This window comes from Lepus europaeus, chromosome 18 (genome assembly GCF_033115175.1).
Source record: "Lepus europaeus isolate LE1 chromosome 18, mLepTim1.pri, whole genome shotgun sequence".
NCBI classification, from domain to species: domain Eukaryota; kingdom Metazoa; phylum Chordata; class Mammalia; order Lagomorpha; family Leporidae; genus Lepus; species Lepus europaeus.
Genome location: NC_084844.1, coordinates 5,118,886 through 5,135,225, shown reverse-complemented (window position 1 = coordinate 5,135,225; position 16,340 = coordinate 5,118,886). Strand labels below are relative to the sequence as shown.

The window sequence follows — 16,340 nt, the reverse complement described above, 5'->3', positions numbered from 1 at the left end:
GAGGGTGGTCCTGGTGTTTGGTTTGGAGGTGGCCTGCGGGAGTGCAGCTTGGCCAGCCCTGGTTTCTCTAGGAGACACCCCCACCCTGTGATGCACCTGCACACCTGGGTGTGCCTCCAGGAGCTGCAGTGGTGGTGGGGGGGCTGTTTTAACAGAGTCGGCCTGGTGGCTGATTTTTTTTTTTCTGCCTCCCAGGAAACCACGCTCTTCAAGGCTTCCTTCAGGCCTCAGCTTGGGAGACCCTCCCTCCCCCCGCAGTTGGAGACCCGTGTCCCCCTCCGTGCCCTAGTGACCGTGTTCCAAGGTGAGTGGGTCCGCTGCCTTCCCCCTAGAGCCTAGAGCTGAATGAATGGAGCCATGTCCGAGCCCCGTGTTTCCCAGGGACTGGCCTGGCTGGCCGTGCCCGGCGGGAGGCCACGAAAATGGAAAGTGGAAGCCGGAAGCGGAGCACAGTTGGTCCTTCCCCCGCGTGATCCAGAAATAGCTTCCCCTTGGGTGGGGGTTGCATCCTTTGGTGGGTGGTCAGCTTGGGAGCCTTGAGCTGGTTTTCACTGGGGGCGGATTTCTCTCCCCTGATGATTCCCCGCTTGGGCCCGTGGGAAAGGGAGCCTTCTTGAGTGTACCCCATCAGAACCCCGGGGAGCTGCACCTGGGAAGCCAGAGATGCAGATCGGCAAGGTGCTGGGGCCGCGGGAGCCCAGTGGCCTGGTGGGATGGGCCAGCACCCCTCACCTGACTTCCTCCTGTTGGTGGCTGTTGGCAGCCCAGGCAGCCCCCCTGCGGTTAGAAGAACCTGCCCAGGTGCCTGAGGGTGCCACTGGGCTGGGGCCTGGAGCTACCCCAGGCCTGTCCTGGAGCCCTGAGAGGCAGCTGTCACAGGTCCCCCCACTCCTCTGGAGAGAGGCCCGGGAAGTTTCCCTTTCTGTTTAGCCACAGTTTTATGGGTTTTTTAGAAAACAGGGTAACAATTAAGCTAATTACCTTGGGGCCTGCTGGCCCTCCCCGTTCCTATAAAGCCAGGCTGAATGGCTTCCTCCCATTAGGAGGCCACCGGTGGAGAGAGCAGGCCCGGCACTAGGTACTCTCGGGGAGGCCTCTGCACGGAGCAGGGTGAAGCTGGTCGGGCCTGGGGAGAGGGGCCGAGGGCCCCGCGTTCCTGCCGCCGGTGCTCCACGGCCCCTCCTGTTTCCCCAGGTCTCGGCAGGGGTCTGCGGCCAGCCGAGGAAGATGAGGCGGTTCCTGAGACCCGGGCACGACCCTGCGCGGGAGAGGCTCAAGCGGGACCTGTTCCAGTTCCACAAGGTACGTAGGCCCGAGGAGACAGGGAGGGCAGGCGTCCTTCACCTGGGTGAGGCACGTCTGGTCCGAGGGCTCTCCTGGGAGAGGGCAGAGGAGCTCCTGGCGCCGAGACCCCTCGTCCCACGGCCCTCACTGCGCGTGACCCCTCCACGGCACCACACCGAGCCTGTGTTCCCATCTGTACGCTGGGGACAAAGCCTCTGCGCCGTCCACCTCATCACAGGGCTGTGGGGAGGCTCGGGGTTGGAGATGAAAGGATCTCAATCCAGCCACATATAATAATAATAATAATAATAATAATAATGTCATCCCGGTGATGCCAGGGCCCGGGGCCCGGGAGACACAGCCATGGCCATTCCTCCTCCTCAGATTGCCCCTGAGGGAAAGGCCACTCTGCCTGCAGCCCGAACCAGGCTTCCCGATTGGGGAGGGGCATCCGGCACAAGGAGCCAGGGTTGGCATTTGGCTACCCTGTCTGGAACCTCCCAGAAGCCCCTCAGGGCTTCCCCAAGGGGCCGGGGCCTGGAAACAGCTGCACAGCGTGGCTCATTAGCTGCTCCTCCATGGTTGGGGGTAATTAGCCTGCCCACCTCGCTTTCATCCCTCAGCCCCGAGGTGGACTGCGGGAGTGGGACCCGGGCACGCGGAGCGGGGAGCCCGGGGAGCCCGACTCTGCTGGGATCTTCAGGTCGGGCTCTCTGCTCCTCCCCTCCCCCCAGGGTGTGTGAGACTGGGAAAGGCCTGTCCCTGTCCCCTGTGGAACTCAGGGCTTCCTTTCGTTGTCTCGTTGGCAGAAGTAGCTTGCTTAGGTTCCAGTCCAGTCTTGCTCCTTAAAAGTGGGGAGACCGTGCCCGTCGCCCACACCCCAGGCCTGTTGGAATTGGGTAACCGCGGTGCTGGGCATGGTGGTCCAGGGATGTTAGGTGCTGTGTTGGGGAGTGGGGGGAGCACCCTCGTAGATCTCCCTGTGTTGGCAAGGGTGGGTCACGGGTCCCAGTGTCCCCTGCGTTTCCCCCTGGTCTCTGCCCATGGGAGGTATCACCCATGGAGCTCGACAGGGAGGCCTTTGCCAAGGCTTCTTTGATTTGGGGCTCCCCAAGAGCGGAGTGTGGCTGTTGAGAATGAGGGATCTTGGGAAACAGGCCTGCTCTGTGGGTGCCAAGAACCTCTGCATTCCCCTGGGGCCTGGCTGTCCGCCCCCCACCCCCATGCCTGCAGGGATCTCTAGGAAGTGACTCAGGAGGGGAAGGGACCTTCAAGCCAAAGATTCCAGCAGAAACCAGACAGACAGGCCCTGCAAAGGGGGATGAGCCCCTGCCCCAAGGTGTGAGGCTGGGTGGGGCAGAGGTGGAGTCTCCCCCTCCCCACTCCTGGATTCCCACTGGTGATCTGCATCTTGACCACCCCAGCCCCAGGCCCAGGCCCCTCCTGCCATTCACATGCAAGCACCAGCTGTTGGTGCTGCCTGGAGCTTGGCTGTGGGATCTCAGATAAGGGCAACTTTGGGACTTGGTGGGGGAAGAGCCACTGGCTTGGGATTCCTTGTAGGGAGAAAGAAGGAGAGAGGCTGGGGAGGAGAGTGGTGGGGCCCTAAATATGGGAATGGAGAGTGCAGCCAGGTCCTGGAGGGACTGGGACCCTGCACGGTCCTCCCAGGCCAGCCTGTCCCTGGCCGGAAGCTTCCCGGGAACTGTGGAGCTGCCTCCTGGGAGTTCAGGTCGCCCCGACGCTGGAGCTGTGGTGGGATTGGGTTGGGGCAGTTTTTACTCATCCAGGGAAGCCGGCGAGCTCAGAGCAGTTAGGAGGTGTCATGGTGAGGGGACGGGATCCAGCACGAAGGGGGCCCGGTGACCTCTGGGGCCAGCTGTGTGGTGGGGGCAGTCGTGGGCACTGCAGGATGTTTGCATCCCTGGGCCCTACCCACGTGATGCCAATCGTGCCCCTGCCCCGTGACAACCAAGACTGTCTCCTTGGTGCCAAGCGCCCCAGGGTGGGAGGGTTGCTTCTGGTGAGAACCCTTGGAATAGGGAAGTACTAGAGACATGCGATCGATGAGACCTGGCGATAGCGTGGGGTCTGTGTCCCGGCCGGGTGGTGGTGCGGGAGAGCAGGTGTGAGGGGAATTGGCAGGCTTTGATCCGGACGGGATTAGCAAAGCGGTCTGCACCTATGGAGGGGCGCTTTGGCCAGTGGTCAGCACTGACCCCAGCACTGGACTGCCTGGTTCCCCGGCAGGGCGGCCTGGAGCAGTCACTCCCGTCTCAGATGGAGATGGAGCAGGAGCCGGCCCTGTCCTCCGTGGGGACTGGATGAGTCAAGCAGAGATTGAAGGGCCAGGCGTGGCCGGTGGCTGTGGCAGTGTCAGCAGGGCTCCAGCTGGTGGGTGGTGTCACCTGGCTCCAGGTGGAATTAGGGGACGTGTCCACGTTTGGTGATTCTGGCCATCTCTCGTTAGGTTATCTTGGAAGGCCAGGCCTCCAGGTGCTGTGGAGGGGAGGTTACTTATTTGAAAGGATGAGTTACAGGGAGAGACAGATCCTCTGTCTGCTGGTTTACTCCCAGAATAGTTGCAAGGGCCAGGGCCGAGCCAAAGCCAGGAGCTTCTTCCCGGTCTCCCACGTGGGTGGCAGGGGCTCAGGTACTCGAGCCATCCTCCACTGCTTTTCCCAGGCCTTTAGCAGGGAGCTGGATGGGAAGTAGAGCAGCCAGGGCATGAACCTCTGCCCGTAGGGGACACTGGCGTCGCAGGTGGCACCTCTGCCTGCTGTGCCACAGTGCTGGCCCCTAAGCCAGCTTCTAAACTGGAGCTGGTGACTTTTTCACTCCCTGCCCCCAACACACACACACTGGGAAATGCCTGAGAGCGGCAGGTGGCCCCAAGTCCCCGAGAGCCGCGTGCACCTTGGCAGGAGCCGGGACCCAACCAGAGTCTTTGATCTCTGCCAGGGGCTGGCCGGGTGCCAGGCATTGGAAGGGCAGGTGGGGCAGTGGTTCTGCTTCCTTGCTGTGTGCCAGTGCACACATTACTTAGCCTCTCTGTTCCCTCTGAGTGGCCTCCTGGCCGTCCCTGCATCAGGGCTGCCGTGCTGAGTGAGCTTAATGTTCCAGTGGTGCCTGGCACCCAGCCAGCCGCAGGCCAGGGTCTGTGTCGCCATGGCTCCCGCTTCGTCCTGCGAGGACGCACAGAGGGGTGTTCTCATTCTGAGGGCGAGGCTTGCACAGCGAGCGTGTCCGGGGGGTCTGGCTGGGGATGGGGGCACAAAGGTTGTATAAGATGGGTTGTTGGGCTGTGGCCCTAGGTGGGTGGCGTCACCTCTCTGAGCCTGTGATGCCGTGGTTTGCTGGGGGGAGGGGGTCCTCAAGCCCTTTGCGGAGATGGACCCACAGATAAGTCAGCCTTGAGGACCTAAGAGGGGGACGTGGGAGCTGGGCAGGAGAGGAAGTGACTCAGGAGGGGAAGGCGACCTTCGCGTCAAAGTGAAACCCGTTCCTTGAGCTCTGCTCCTCGCGAGGTAAAGCCCAGGCACTTCCGAAGCAGCCACACCCGGGGGCCCATGGGCCCTGCCTGGGCTGCACCAGGGTGCCCTAGGCCTGGAACCCACAGTGTGCATCTGCCTGGCTGCCCTGGGCCAGGTGGTTTTGTCTTGACTTTTGCTTGGCCAGGCCCCTGGTGTCAGGTGACAGCCGCACTGGGAGGGCCAGGCTGCTGCCACCGCCAGGAATCTGAGCTGACCACACCCGGTATCTGCAGAGCCGCCCAGCCAGCCTGGCGGGTGTGCCTCATTGGCCCTGGGTGGACTCTTGGGGCCCTGGTTCCCATCTTCCCACCCCATGGTGGTACCAGGAGCTCCTTGGGTCCTTGTTCCTGAGAGCAGGGTGAAGGACCCCACTGTCTGGGACAAGCGGCCCTTGCTCGCCCCTCCCCTCGGGGGACCTGCCTGGTGGACTTGCTCTCCCACGCCGCCGGCTAGGGTTGCAGCAGGAGTTGCTGCTTGGCGGCGCCTGCAGATCGCTGCTCTTCTCTCCCAGCTCCCCATCAAAGGAGTGCATTGTTCTCTCCTCCCTCTGCAGAGGTCACCCGAGCCAGGGAGCAGGATGGGGCAGGGCCAGGTAGGCTGACGCCAGGGTTCAGGAGGTGGTAGGAGGGCGGCCCAGTGGCTGCCAGGCTTCGGTCAGCCTCCTGGTTTGAACTGGAGCTGCAGATAGGAGGCCCCGGGCGTGGGCCCCGCCCCATGCCCTGATCTTTCTCTGTGCCTTGCAAGGCCCAGGGAGCAGCCTTGGGCTGAGCCCAGGTGGGGGCCTCCTTTACAAGGGGCCATATATGCTCTCCTCCCAGAGACCTGCAGCTGTTCCTGAACTCTAAACAAGAGGTGGGGACCTTGTACTCCAGGCTGTTAGGGGACAGCTGGGGCAGGGCTTCAGTGTGGCACTGGCCTCCCCAGGACCTGGGGCCTGTCCGTTGCTCAGCCGTCTGCTCCCTGTCTCCTCCCCAAGTCCACACCCCTCCCTGTGCCTGAAGCGCTTCCTAGAATTGCTTCAGGCATTTGTGGCCTCCCCCATCCCCATTCCAGTCCCCATTGTCTCCTGGGAACCACGTGTTTGACCCTCACCTGGACTCTGTGAAGTTCACTCCCCTCACTTTACTCTTGGGGGAGCCTTGGCCCCTCCAAGCTGACAGCTTGGAGAAGATGCCCCGTGGGTTGTGACGGGGAAGCCGAGGAGGTGGCCGTGGGGGCCGAGGCCTCTGTGCCAGGGCGGGCTGAACTTTCCTGTTCATTCTGAGGTCAGCTTCAGTAGCTTCTCCACCTTTGGAACAGAAGGTGTGAATGGGGGGTGGCCAACTGCCCCAGGACCCTGCTGGGAGTGAGGAAAGCCGCCGAGTGGCCGAGGGATGGGCCCAGCCTCTGTGTCTTCCTCCAGGTTTGAGCAAAGGCTGACCTGCAGCAGGAGTGACTCAGCTGAGACACTGGGAGAACTTCCGTGAGCTGATAGGACAATGCATGGCCCCAAGAGAGCCACCCCCTTGCTCTCTCCTGTGGACTTCTGCCCTGGAGCAGAACAGGTCACATACATCATTTCAATGTTTCTGGAGGCGCAGTGTAAAATCTTTAAAATAAGTGAATCTTCAACAATGCATCCAAATATTTTTTAATGTGGTCAGTGTAAGTGAGCAGTGATTTTTTTTTTCTTTTTCTTTTTTTTTTTTAACAGTTTGGTTCTTTTTTTAAAAATAAGTCTGCGATCTGGGCCTTCTTCCCACCGCTCAGCTCGGACTCGAGGTGTTCTTCGGAAACGCTTCTCTGTATTTGGCGTTTCAGGATCCACAGTGAGAAATGAGTCTTGAAGTCTGACCTCTGTTCTTTTGAATCCCGATTGTTTTCGATATACTTGAAATACATCCACTCTTTTTATTTAATATTTATTTAAAGGCAGAGTTCAAGGAGAGACAGAGACAGATCCCCCATCTGCGGGTTCACTCCCCAAATGGCTGCAGTGGCTGAGACTGAAGCCAGGAGCTTCTTCCGGGTCGCCCACATGGGGAGCAGGGGCCCACGGGGTTGGGCCATCTGCTGCTGCTTTCCCAGGAGCATTAGCAGGGAGCTGGATCGGTAGTGGAGCAGCCGGGACTTGAACCAGCAGTGTCCAGCTGGCACTCTAGGCTGTGGCATAACCTGCTGTACCACAGCGCTGGCCCCCATCCACTCTTAAATGGGAATTAATTGGATTTTGAGTTCAGCTCCCAGGTGGCACTGTCCACATTGCAAGTGTGCAGTAGCTGCACCTGGGCTCACAGCTGCTGCTCTGGGCAGCTCACGGCCCCTGGTTGCTGCAAGACGTTGTCCCCAGCATCCCCAGGCGCCAGCCGTTTGTGCTCCGAGCTGTGCTGCTGGTCGTAGGCTATCCCCCTTTCCTGGGAAATGTTTACATTCCAGACCAGGGCTTCTCCAGGCTCCGCATTTTTCACATAGCTGAACAGGAACCTGGGCTGGCTGGGGGCTCCTGTGCGGTCCCTCTGCCCTGGGGGCTGTCCCATGCAGGTATGGCTATGGCTACGTGCAGAGTCTCCTGTGTTCCTGTCCCTGCTGTCAGTGGAGCCCTCCCCGCCCCCGCCCCGCCCTGGCCTGACCCTAGCGTGGGCCTCCTCCCACCAACCCCTGGCCTGGCGGTCAGGCAGGCAGGGACTGGGTTTGCTAAGCTGGCGTGCTAGCTGTCCCCAGGGACTCTTGGGTCTGCGTTCTGAGGCCAGGCGGCCTTGGCTGCCTCGTTGTTGCAGACTTTCCCTGCAGGGCAGGGTCTCTGTGGTTGAAAAAGCGGCTCACTTGGCTAATCCTCCGCCTGGGGTGCCAGCACTCCGGGTTCTAGTCCCGGTCGGGGCGCTGGTTCTGTCCTGGTTGCTCCTCTTCCAGGCCAGCTCTCTGCTGTGGCCCGGGAAGGCAGTGGAGGATGGCCCAGGTCCTTGGGCCCTGCACCCAAATGGGAGACCAGGAGAAGCACCTGGCTCCTGGCTTCAGATCAGCGCAGCACGCTGGCCGCAACGCACCAGCCGTAGCGGCCACTTGGTGGGTGAACCAACAGAAAAGGAAGACCTTTCTGTCTCTCTCTCTCACTGTCTAACTCTGCCTGTCAAAAAAAAAAAAAAAAAAAGAGAAAAGAAAAAAGAAAAAGCGAACAAAAGAAAACGGTCCTCATGCAACTGGCTGGCATGCTCAGCTGTGCGGGGTCGGGACCCCGGGGCAGGGCCGATGGGGGAGCAGGACCCACGCTTCCCGGTTTGCCCACCTCCATCTGTGCTGCAGATGTCACTGGGTCATCGTTTCAGGCAGCAACAGCGAGAGCCCGAGTGCTCCTCCATGCGATCGGCAATCAGAGCCTGGGTACTTGGCGCGTTAGAAACCACGGCCTGGGAGACTCCGGCTCTGCCGAGGCCGGTGAGAGCTTTGCACGGCCTGGCCGACTGAAGTGGAAGCGCGGGCTACCAAGCCTTCTGTGTGCGGGACCTCGCCCACGCGTGTCTGCACGGCGGGATCCTGGGTGTGTCTCTGCTCCCACGTGCGACGCGCACTCACGGGCGTTCCCAGGCTCAGAGGATGTCCTCAGAGCCGTTAGCAAGCGCTGCTGCTGGTTGTGAGTCCGGCTTAAGTTCCCTCACGTAATCCGGGCCTTGTGTGTACTTCCGTAGTAAGAAACCAACAAAAGCGTTCATCTGCAACAGTGCTCCGAAAATTCCTCCCTGGGAGTTGGCCTGGGGATCCTGGTGGTGACAGGACGTACAGGGCTGGAGGACCCTCAGCCCAGGACCCTGCTGGCCTAAGCCCACCGTGTAACCAGGCGGCTTCCCCGAGGGCTCGGAGTCTCTGCTGAGCTGGCCCCACACACACTTCCCCCACTCCACACCCCCACAAGGCCCCCGACTACTGTGGGAGGGCTGGCTGGGGTCCCCAGGGTGCTGATGGAGGCTCCAGCTCAGTTTCTGGAGAGCGTGAGATGGCCAGAGTGGTGTCAGAGAGGGCCCCTGGGCATCAGACTGCCAAGGACAAGGTCGGAAACAAACTGGGGCAGGGGCCGTGTGGGTCTGCGTTTAGCTCCAATATCTGTGTCTGCGGGAAACTAGGAGGACTGAAGTGCTCTGGCTGCGGTGGTTCTGGGCTCCTCCGGTCCCAGCTGCTGTGGGCAGAGGGGACCCAGGGTCACTGTTTGCCTTGCAGACGGTGGAACATGGCTTCCCGCACCAGCCCAGCGCCCTCGGCTACAGCCCCTCCCTGCGCCTCCTGGCCATCGGCACGCGCTCCGGAGCCGTCAAGCTGTATCCTTGCGGGAGCCCCTGTGGTGGATGAGGTTCAGGGGAGACGGTCCCTTCCCTCTTGCCCGTGGGCTGTTGGGAAGAGGTCACACTTTGCCCGATTCCCGCCTTCAGAAGTGACTTCCTTGGAGGCCGATGGGGTGGGCACGAGCTGGCCAGCTGCTGGCCTGTCCCTCTGGGGAGGAGGGGGAGGTTTGAACCCGAGGCACAGTTTCTTTTGTCTCCTGCGTCCGGTCAGGGCCAGGATGCTGTCCCCCCTCCTTGTAGCTTCCCTCCCTCACCTATCGCTGGAAGTTTCAAAAATCAGTCTCAACTGCGCAGGGGCAGTGAGCCCCGCCCTCCTCCTGCCCTGAGGCTGAGCCGAGGTCCCAGGGAGGAGGGGCCTGGAGAGAGTTTTCCTGACCCCTCCCCAACAAGACGACGGCTGGGAGACACCAAAGGTGTCTGCCTCTCTCGGCTCCACTCCCCCCCAAAGAGGCAAGTTAGAGGACTTCCATTTCCGTGGCCTCGATGAGCATCAGAAGTGGCTCGTCCTGCAGTTCTGTCCACGAGCAGAGACAGGGTGGCCTCGGGTGAGGGGAGCACTGGGAAGGCAGCTTCGCCTCCAGGTTCTAACCTCCCCCCCCCCCCCACTCCACACACACCAGAGGGTGAAGGAGACCCCTGCTTGGAGGGGACAGTCCCCACCTGTTCCCCCGACCCGAGCCTGAGGCTGCGTGTTCTATTGGGTCATCTTTCATCCAGGGTCGGCCTTGTTCTGGCTGGCTCGGGGCTCCAGGTGGTTCCACGGCGAGCCCCCAAGTTCCAGAGAGGATTGCTGTTAACTTCTCCAGCTGCTCTGGGCTGGACCACAAATCTGAGCGACCTCTGCCATCTGACCTGCACGGCCGGGGCGGGGCCTAGGGGAGCAGAGCCCTTGGGTAGTTCGGCTGGCACTTCCTGCAGCAGAGCCCCAACTCCTTCCTGGTACTTTGCTGCGGCTTGGGGGCGGGGCTGCTAGGCTGCTGTGTACACAGTGGAGCAGGGGCCCAGATCCTCCTGCTGCCAGCTCAGCCCTCCCCTGGCTGGTTAATCATTGCCAGGACTCGGCCGTATCGTGGCTACCAGTGCCTGGTGCCACGACTCATAGGCAAAGACTGTTGGGGGTGGCCACAGGGTGCCACCAAGCGATGGATGGTCGATCAGTTTGGGGAAACAGAGGTGTGGCAGCCAGACAGTGGCCAAGACTGGGCCTCACCTTACTTTAAGAAAAATGGGAGGCAGGGGGACAGTGTTGTGGCGTGGCAGGTAAAGCCACTGCCTGCAACAGCAGTGTGCTATGTGGGTGCCGGTTCGAGTCCCGGCTGCTCCACTTCTAGTCCAACTCCTTGCTGATGGCCTTGGAAATGCAGCAGAACATGGCCCAAGTGTCTGGGCCCCTGCACCCACGTGGGAGACCTGGAGGAAGCTCCTGGCTTAGACTTGGGCATTGCAGCCATTTGGGGTGTGAACCAGCAGGTGGAAGATCAACCAACCTCTACCTCCCTCCCTCCTTCTCTGTACCTGACTTTCAAATGAAGATGAAAGTGACGGAGAAGGAAGAGATGTACCATCTGCTGGTTCACTCCCCAAATGTCCTCAAACAGCCAGGGCTGGGCCAGGCTCCAGCCAGGAGGCAGGAACTCTGTGTGGGTCTTCCACATGGGTGGGACCCGAGTACACGAGCCATCACCGCTGCTTCCCGGGGTGCATTAGTAGGCAGCTGGACCAGGAGTGGAGCAGCCGGGCCTCGCCCCAGGCGCTCTGGCAGGGGATGTAGGTATCCCTCTCCTGCAGGCCTTTACCTGAGAAAACTGCCCCCGGGGGAGGCCCCTGCTCCGGCCACTGCTCTCTCCACACCCCAGGCCCTGGACGTGGTCCTGCTGTGCCAGGGAGGTGTCTGCGCTCCTTGCGAGGGGCCCCTGCACAGGGCAGATCGGGGCGGGGCTCCAGCCTTCAGAGCTTTTCCTGAGCCTTCTGCCAGCTACGGTGCCCCAGGGGTGGAGTTCATGGGGCTGCACCGGGAGAACAATGCTGTGATGCAGATCCACTTCCTGCCTGGCCAGGTGAGGGGCCTCCCAGAAGAGGTGGTTTGGGGGGAACGCTTCGGGTTTGGAGCTAACGGCGAGACCCGTGACCACGTCCCTTTCTGAGCTGAGGGCTCACCTACCACCCTGAGAGCAGCCGGAGTGCTCTGAGCCCTGTGGCTCTTCCAAACAGCCGGTCCAGGCCGGGCTGCCCAGTGGGTGCTGGCTTCCCTGCCCGAGACGAGACGGCTCCTTTCTGTCCCTGTCCCTGTCCCTCCCCAGTGCCGGCTGGTCACTCTGCTGGATGACAACAGCCTGCACCTGTGGAGCCTGAAGGTCAAGGGTGGGCTGTCGGAGCTGCAGGAGGATGAGCGCTTCCTGCTCCGAGGGCCCCCAGGGTAAGGACTGGACCTCTGCCTCGCCCGGCCAGGATGGCCCTTGCCCCCAGCTCCAGGTGGGCCCCCCTCAAAGGTCCTGTTGTCCCCTCCGCAGTGACTGGCATGTGTTGTGGCCACTGCTTGTCTGTGCTCGGGTGCTCTGGGTGGGACCGTGGCCTGCTCCTTCCATCCCTACACAGGAAGTAGCCGCAATAAGCCCCAAACTGAGATGCAGTGGACCTCGTTAACGGCCCTACAGGCCTGGTTTCCCGAGGCAAGGCCGCCTCTGGCACCAGCGAGGACAGCCAGGCGTTGAGCGGGGTCTCCCTTCCCACTCAACCGAGAGCTGTTCCCGCCCCCGCCGGCAGGGCTGCCCCCAGCGCCACGCAGATCACTGTGGTCCTGCCCCATTCCTCCCGAGAACTGCTCTACCTGGGCACCGAGAGTGGCAACGTGTTCGTGGTGCAGCTGCCGGCCTTCCACGTGCTGGAGGACCGGACCATCAGCGCCGACGCCGTGCTGCAGAGGTGAGCCGCCGTGGGCCCTCGAGCGTCTCCTGGGAGCCGGGAAGTCTGGGGACAGGAGGGGGGCTCTGAGCTGCCCCCCCGTCCTCCAGGTTGAGAATCTATCGCCTGTTATAATGGCATTGTAGCCCTAAAAGGAGGCTTGGGGGTAACTTATCACCTTGCTCAGAGGTGAGGAAAGTGGGGTCCCACGTGCTGGTGCACTGTCACCACTCTCTGGGGTCCCTGATCCCAGGTGCTAGAACCTCTGGGGGCTCCCGGGGCGGGGGCTGGGGCGCAAACCTCCACGTCAGCTGGGCCGGCTCCTGCTGATGCACTGTTTTAGCCGCTGCACTGTTCCCATTCGCGTGCAGGGCTTCATGGCTAAAAGGCCCTGACAGCCGCAAGCCTGCGGGTTTGTTGGGATCATTTGGGAAGCTTTGCTCCTTGCTGAGGGAATTTGCCCCAGCGAGGCAGCCGGATGGGGCCTGGGTGAGGAGGGGGACGGGGCCCGCAGAGGAGGGGAGGAAGGAGCCTGGCGGGAGCCCGTGGGGGCTGCGTCAGCTGGAGTGGAATGGTATGCGGCTCCGAGGGGCAGGGAGGAGGCCACGGTGCTGGGGCCGCTGGAGGCCTCCGGATGGGCTTGGATTCACGCACACCCTGGCGAGCTGGGTAACGATGAAGCAAGGCCATCTACCCAGGGCAGGGTGTGAGGCCTGTCTGTCCAGGACAGGGTGTGAGGCCTGTGTGTCCAGGGCAGGGTGTGAGGCCATCTGCCCAGGGCAGGGTGTGAGGCCATCTGCCCAGGGCAGGGTGTGAGGCCTCTCTGTCCAGGGCAGGGTGTGAGGCCTGTCTGTCCAGGGCAGGGTGTGAGGCCTGTCTGTCCAGGGCAGGGTGTGAGGCCTCTCTGTCCAGGGCAGGGTGTGAGGCCTGTCTGTCCAGGGCAGGGTGTGAGGCCTGCGTGTCCAGGGCAGGGTGTGAGGCCTGTCTGTCCAGGGCAGGGTGTGAGGCCTCTCTGTCCAGGGCAGGGTGTGAGGCCTGTCTGCCCAGGCAGGGTGTGAGGCCTGTCTGCCCAGGGCAGGGTGTGAGGCCTGCATGTCCAGGGCAGGGTGTGAGGCCTGTCTGTCCAGGGCAGGGTGTGAGGCCTGTCTGTCCAGGGCAGGGTGTGAGGCCTGTCTGTCCAGGGCAGGGTGTGAGGCTTGCGTGTCCAGGGCAGGGTGTGAGGCCTGCATGTCCAGGGCAGGGTGTGAGGCCTGTCTGTCCAGGGCAGGGTGTGAGGCCTCTCTGCCCAGGGCAGGGGTGAGGCCTCTCTGCCCAGGGCAGGGTTTGAGGCCTCTCTGCCCAGGACAGGGTGTGAGGCCTGTCTGTCCAGGGCAGGGTGTGAGGCCTGTCTGTCCAGGGCAGGGTGTGAGGCCTGCGTGTCCAGGGCAGGGTGTGAGGCCTGCGTGTCCAGGGCAGGGTTTGAGGCCTCTCTGCCCAGGGCAGGGTGTGAGGCCTGCGTGTCCAGGGCAGGGTGTTGAGGCCTGCGTGTCCAGGGCAGCGTGTGAGGCCATCTGCCCAGGGCAGGGTGTGAGGCCTGTCTGTCCAGGGCAGGGTGTGAGGCCTGTCTGTCCAGGGCAGGGTGTGAGGCTTGCGTGTCCAGGGCAGGGTGTGAGGCCTGCGTGTCCAGGGCAGGGTGTTGAGGCCTGTCTGCCCAGGGCAGGGTGTGAGGCCTGTCTGCCTAGGGCAGGGTGTGAGGCCTGTCTGTCCAGGGCAGGGTGTGAGGCCTGTCTGTCCAGGGCAGGGTGTGAGGCCTGTCAGCCCAGGGCAGGGTGTGAGGCCTGTCTGTCCAGGGCAGGGTGTTGAGGCCTCTCTGCCCAGAGCAGGGTGTGAGGCCTCTCTGCCCAGGGCAGGGTGTTGAGGCCTGCGTGTCCAGGGCAGGGTGTGAGGCCTCTCTGTCCAAGGCAGGGTGTTGAGGCCTGTCTGTCCAGGGCAGGGTGTGAGGCCTGTCTGTCCAGGGCAGGGTGTGAGGCCTGCGTGTCCAGGGCAGGGTGTGAGGCCTGTCTGTCCAGGGCAGGGTGTGAGGCCTGTCTGTCCAGGGCAGGGTGTGAGGCCTGTCTGCCCAGGGCAGGGTGTGAGGCCTGTCTGTCCAGGGCAGGGTTTGAGGCCTGCGTGTCCAGGGCAGGGTGTTGAGGCCTGCGTGTCCAGGGCAGGGTGTGAGGCCTGTCTGCCCAGGGCAGGGTTTGAGGCCTCTCTGCCCAGGGCAGGGTGTGAGGCCTCTCTGCCCAGGGCAGGGTGTTGAGGCCTGCGTGTCCAGGGCAGGGTGTTGAGGCCTGCGTGTCCAGGGCAGGGTGTGAGGCCTGTCTGTCCAGGGCAGGGTGTGAGGCCTGTCTGTCCAGGGCAGGGTGTGAGGCCTCTCTGTCCAGGGCAGGGTGTGAGGCCTGTCTGTCCAGGGCAGGGTGTGAGGCCTGCGTGTCCAGGGCAGGGTGTGAGGCCTGTCTGTCCAGGGCAGGGTGTGAGGCCTCTCTGTCCAGGGCAGGGTGTGAGGCCTGTCTGCCCAGGCAGGGTGTGAGGCCTGTCTGCCCAGGGCAGGGTGTGAGGCCTGCATGTCCAGGGCAGGGTGTGAGGCCTGTCTGTCCAGGGCAGGGTGTGAGGCCTGTCTGTCCAGGGCAGGGTGTGAGGCCTGTCTGTCCAGGGCAGGGTGTGAGGCTTGCGTGTCCAGGGCAGGGTGTGAGGCCTGCATGTCCAGGGCAGGGTGTGAGGCCTGTCTGTCCAGGGCAGGGTGTGAGGCCTCTCTGCCCAGGGCAGGGGTGAGGCCTCTCTGCCCAGGGCAGGGTTTGAGGCCTCTCTGCCCAGGACAGGGTGTGAGGCCTGTCTGTCCAGGGCAGGGTGTGAGGCCTGTCTGTCCAGGGCAGGGTGTGAGGCCTGCGTGTCCAGGGCAGGGTGTGAGGCCTGCGTGTCCAGGGCAGGGTTTGAGGCCTCTCTGCCCAGGGCAGGGTGTGAGGCCTGCGTGTCCAGGGCAGGGTGTTGAGGCCTGCGTGTCCAGGGCAGCGTGTGAGGCCATCTGCCCAGGGCAGGGTGTGAGGCCTGTCTGTCCAGGGCAGGGTGTGAGGCCTGTCTGTCCAGGGCAGGGTGTGAGGCTTGCGTGTCCAGGGCAGGGTGTGAGGCCTGCGTGTCCAGGGCAGGGTGTTGAGGCCTGTCTGCCCAGGGCAGGGTGTGAGGCCTGTCTGCCTAGGGCAGGGTGTGAGGCCTGTCTGTCCAGGGCAGGGTGTGAGGCCTGTCTGTCCAGGGCAGGGTGTGAGGCCTGTCAGCCCAGGGCAGGGTGTGAGGCCTGTCTGTCCAGGGCAGGGTGTTGAGGCCTCTCTGCCCAGAGCAGGGTGTGAGGCCTCTCTGCCCAGGGCAGGGTGTTGAGGCCTGCGTGTCCAGGGCAGGGTGTGAGGCCTCTCTGTCCAAGGCAGGGTGTTGAGGCCTGTCTGTCCAGGGCAGGGTGTGAGGCCTGTCTGTCCAGGGCAGGGTGTGAGGCCTGCGTGTCCAGGGCAGGGTGTGAGGCCTGTCTGTCCAGGGCAGGGTGTGAGGCCTGTCTGTCCAGGGCAGGGTGTGAGGCCTGTCTGCCCAGGGCAGGGTGTGAGGCCTGTCTGTCCAGGGCAGGGTTTGAGGCCTGCGTGTCCAGGGCAGGGTGTTGAGGCCTGCGTGTCCAGGGCAGGGTGTGAGGCCTGTCTGCCCAGGGCAGGGTTTGAGGCCTCTCTGCCCAGGGCAGGGTGTGAGGCCTCTCTGCCCAGGGCAGGGTGTTGAGGCCTGCGTGTCCAGGGCAGGGTGTTGAGGCCTGCGTGTCCAGGGCAGGGTGTGAGGCCTGTCTGTCCAGGGCAGGGTGTGAGGCCTGTCTGCCTAGGGCAGGGTGTGAGGCCTGTCTGTCCAGGGCAGGGTGTGAGGCCTGCGTGTCCAGGGCAGGGTGTGAGGCCTGTCTGTCCAGGGCAGGGTGTGAGGCCTGTCTGCCCAGGGCAGGGTGTGAGGCCTGTCTGCCTAGGGCAGGGTGTGAGGCCTGCGTGTCCAGGGCAGGGTGTGAGGCCTGCGTGTCCAGGGCAGGGTGTGAGGCCTGTCTGTCCAGGGCAGGGTGTGAGGCCTGCGTGTCCAGGGCAGGGTGTGAGGCCTGTCTGTCCAGGGCAGGGTGTGAGGCCTGTCTGCCCAGGGCAGGGTGTGAGGCCTGTCTGCCTAGGGCAGGGTGTGAGGCCTGCGTGTCCAGGGCAGGGTGTGAGGCCTGCGTGTCCAGGGCAGGGTGTGAGGCCTGCGTGTCCAGGGCAGGGTGTGAGGCCTGTCTGTCCAGGGCAGGGTGTTCCTC

General features: G+C 63.1%; 1 protein-coding gene across 4 annotated transcripts in view; it reads left to right on the top strand.

The window, feature by feature from the left end:
• The window catches only part of LLGL2 (LLGL scribble cell polarity complex component 2), a 38,135-nt gene that overhangs the window by 10,253 nt on the left and 11,542 nt on the right, over positions 1-16,340 (top strand). For 3 of the 4 annotated variants that reach the window (XM_062216373.1, XM_062216372.1, XM_062216371.1), the window contains exons 2-7: positions 196-304; positions 1,195-1,302; positions 9,006-9,103; positions 11,103-11,184; positions 11,428-11,543; positions 11,891-12,049. In XM_062216373.1, the coding sequence (XP_062072357.1) occupies positions 1,228-1,302; positions 9,006-9,103; positions 11,103-11,184; positions 11,428-11,543; positions 11,891-12,049 (530 nt within the window). In that variant the 5' untranslated portion in view covers positions 196-304; positions 1,195-1,227. The other variant, XM_062216374.1, reaches the window with a different exon arrangement.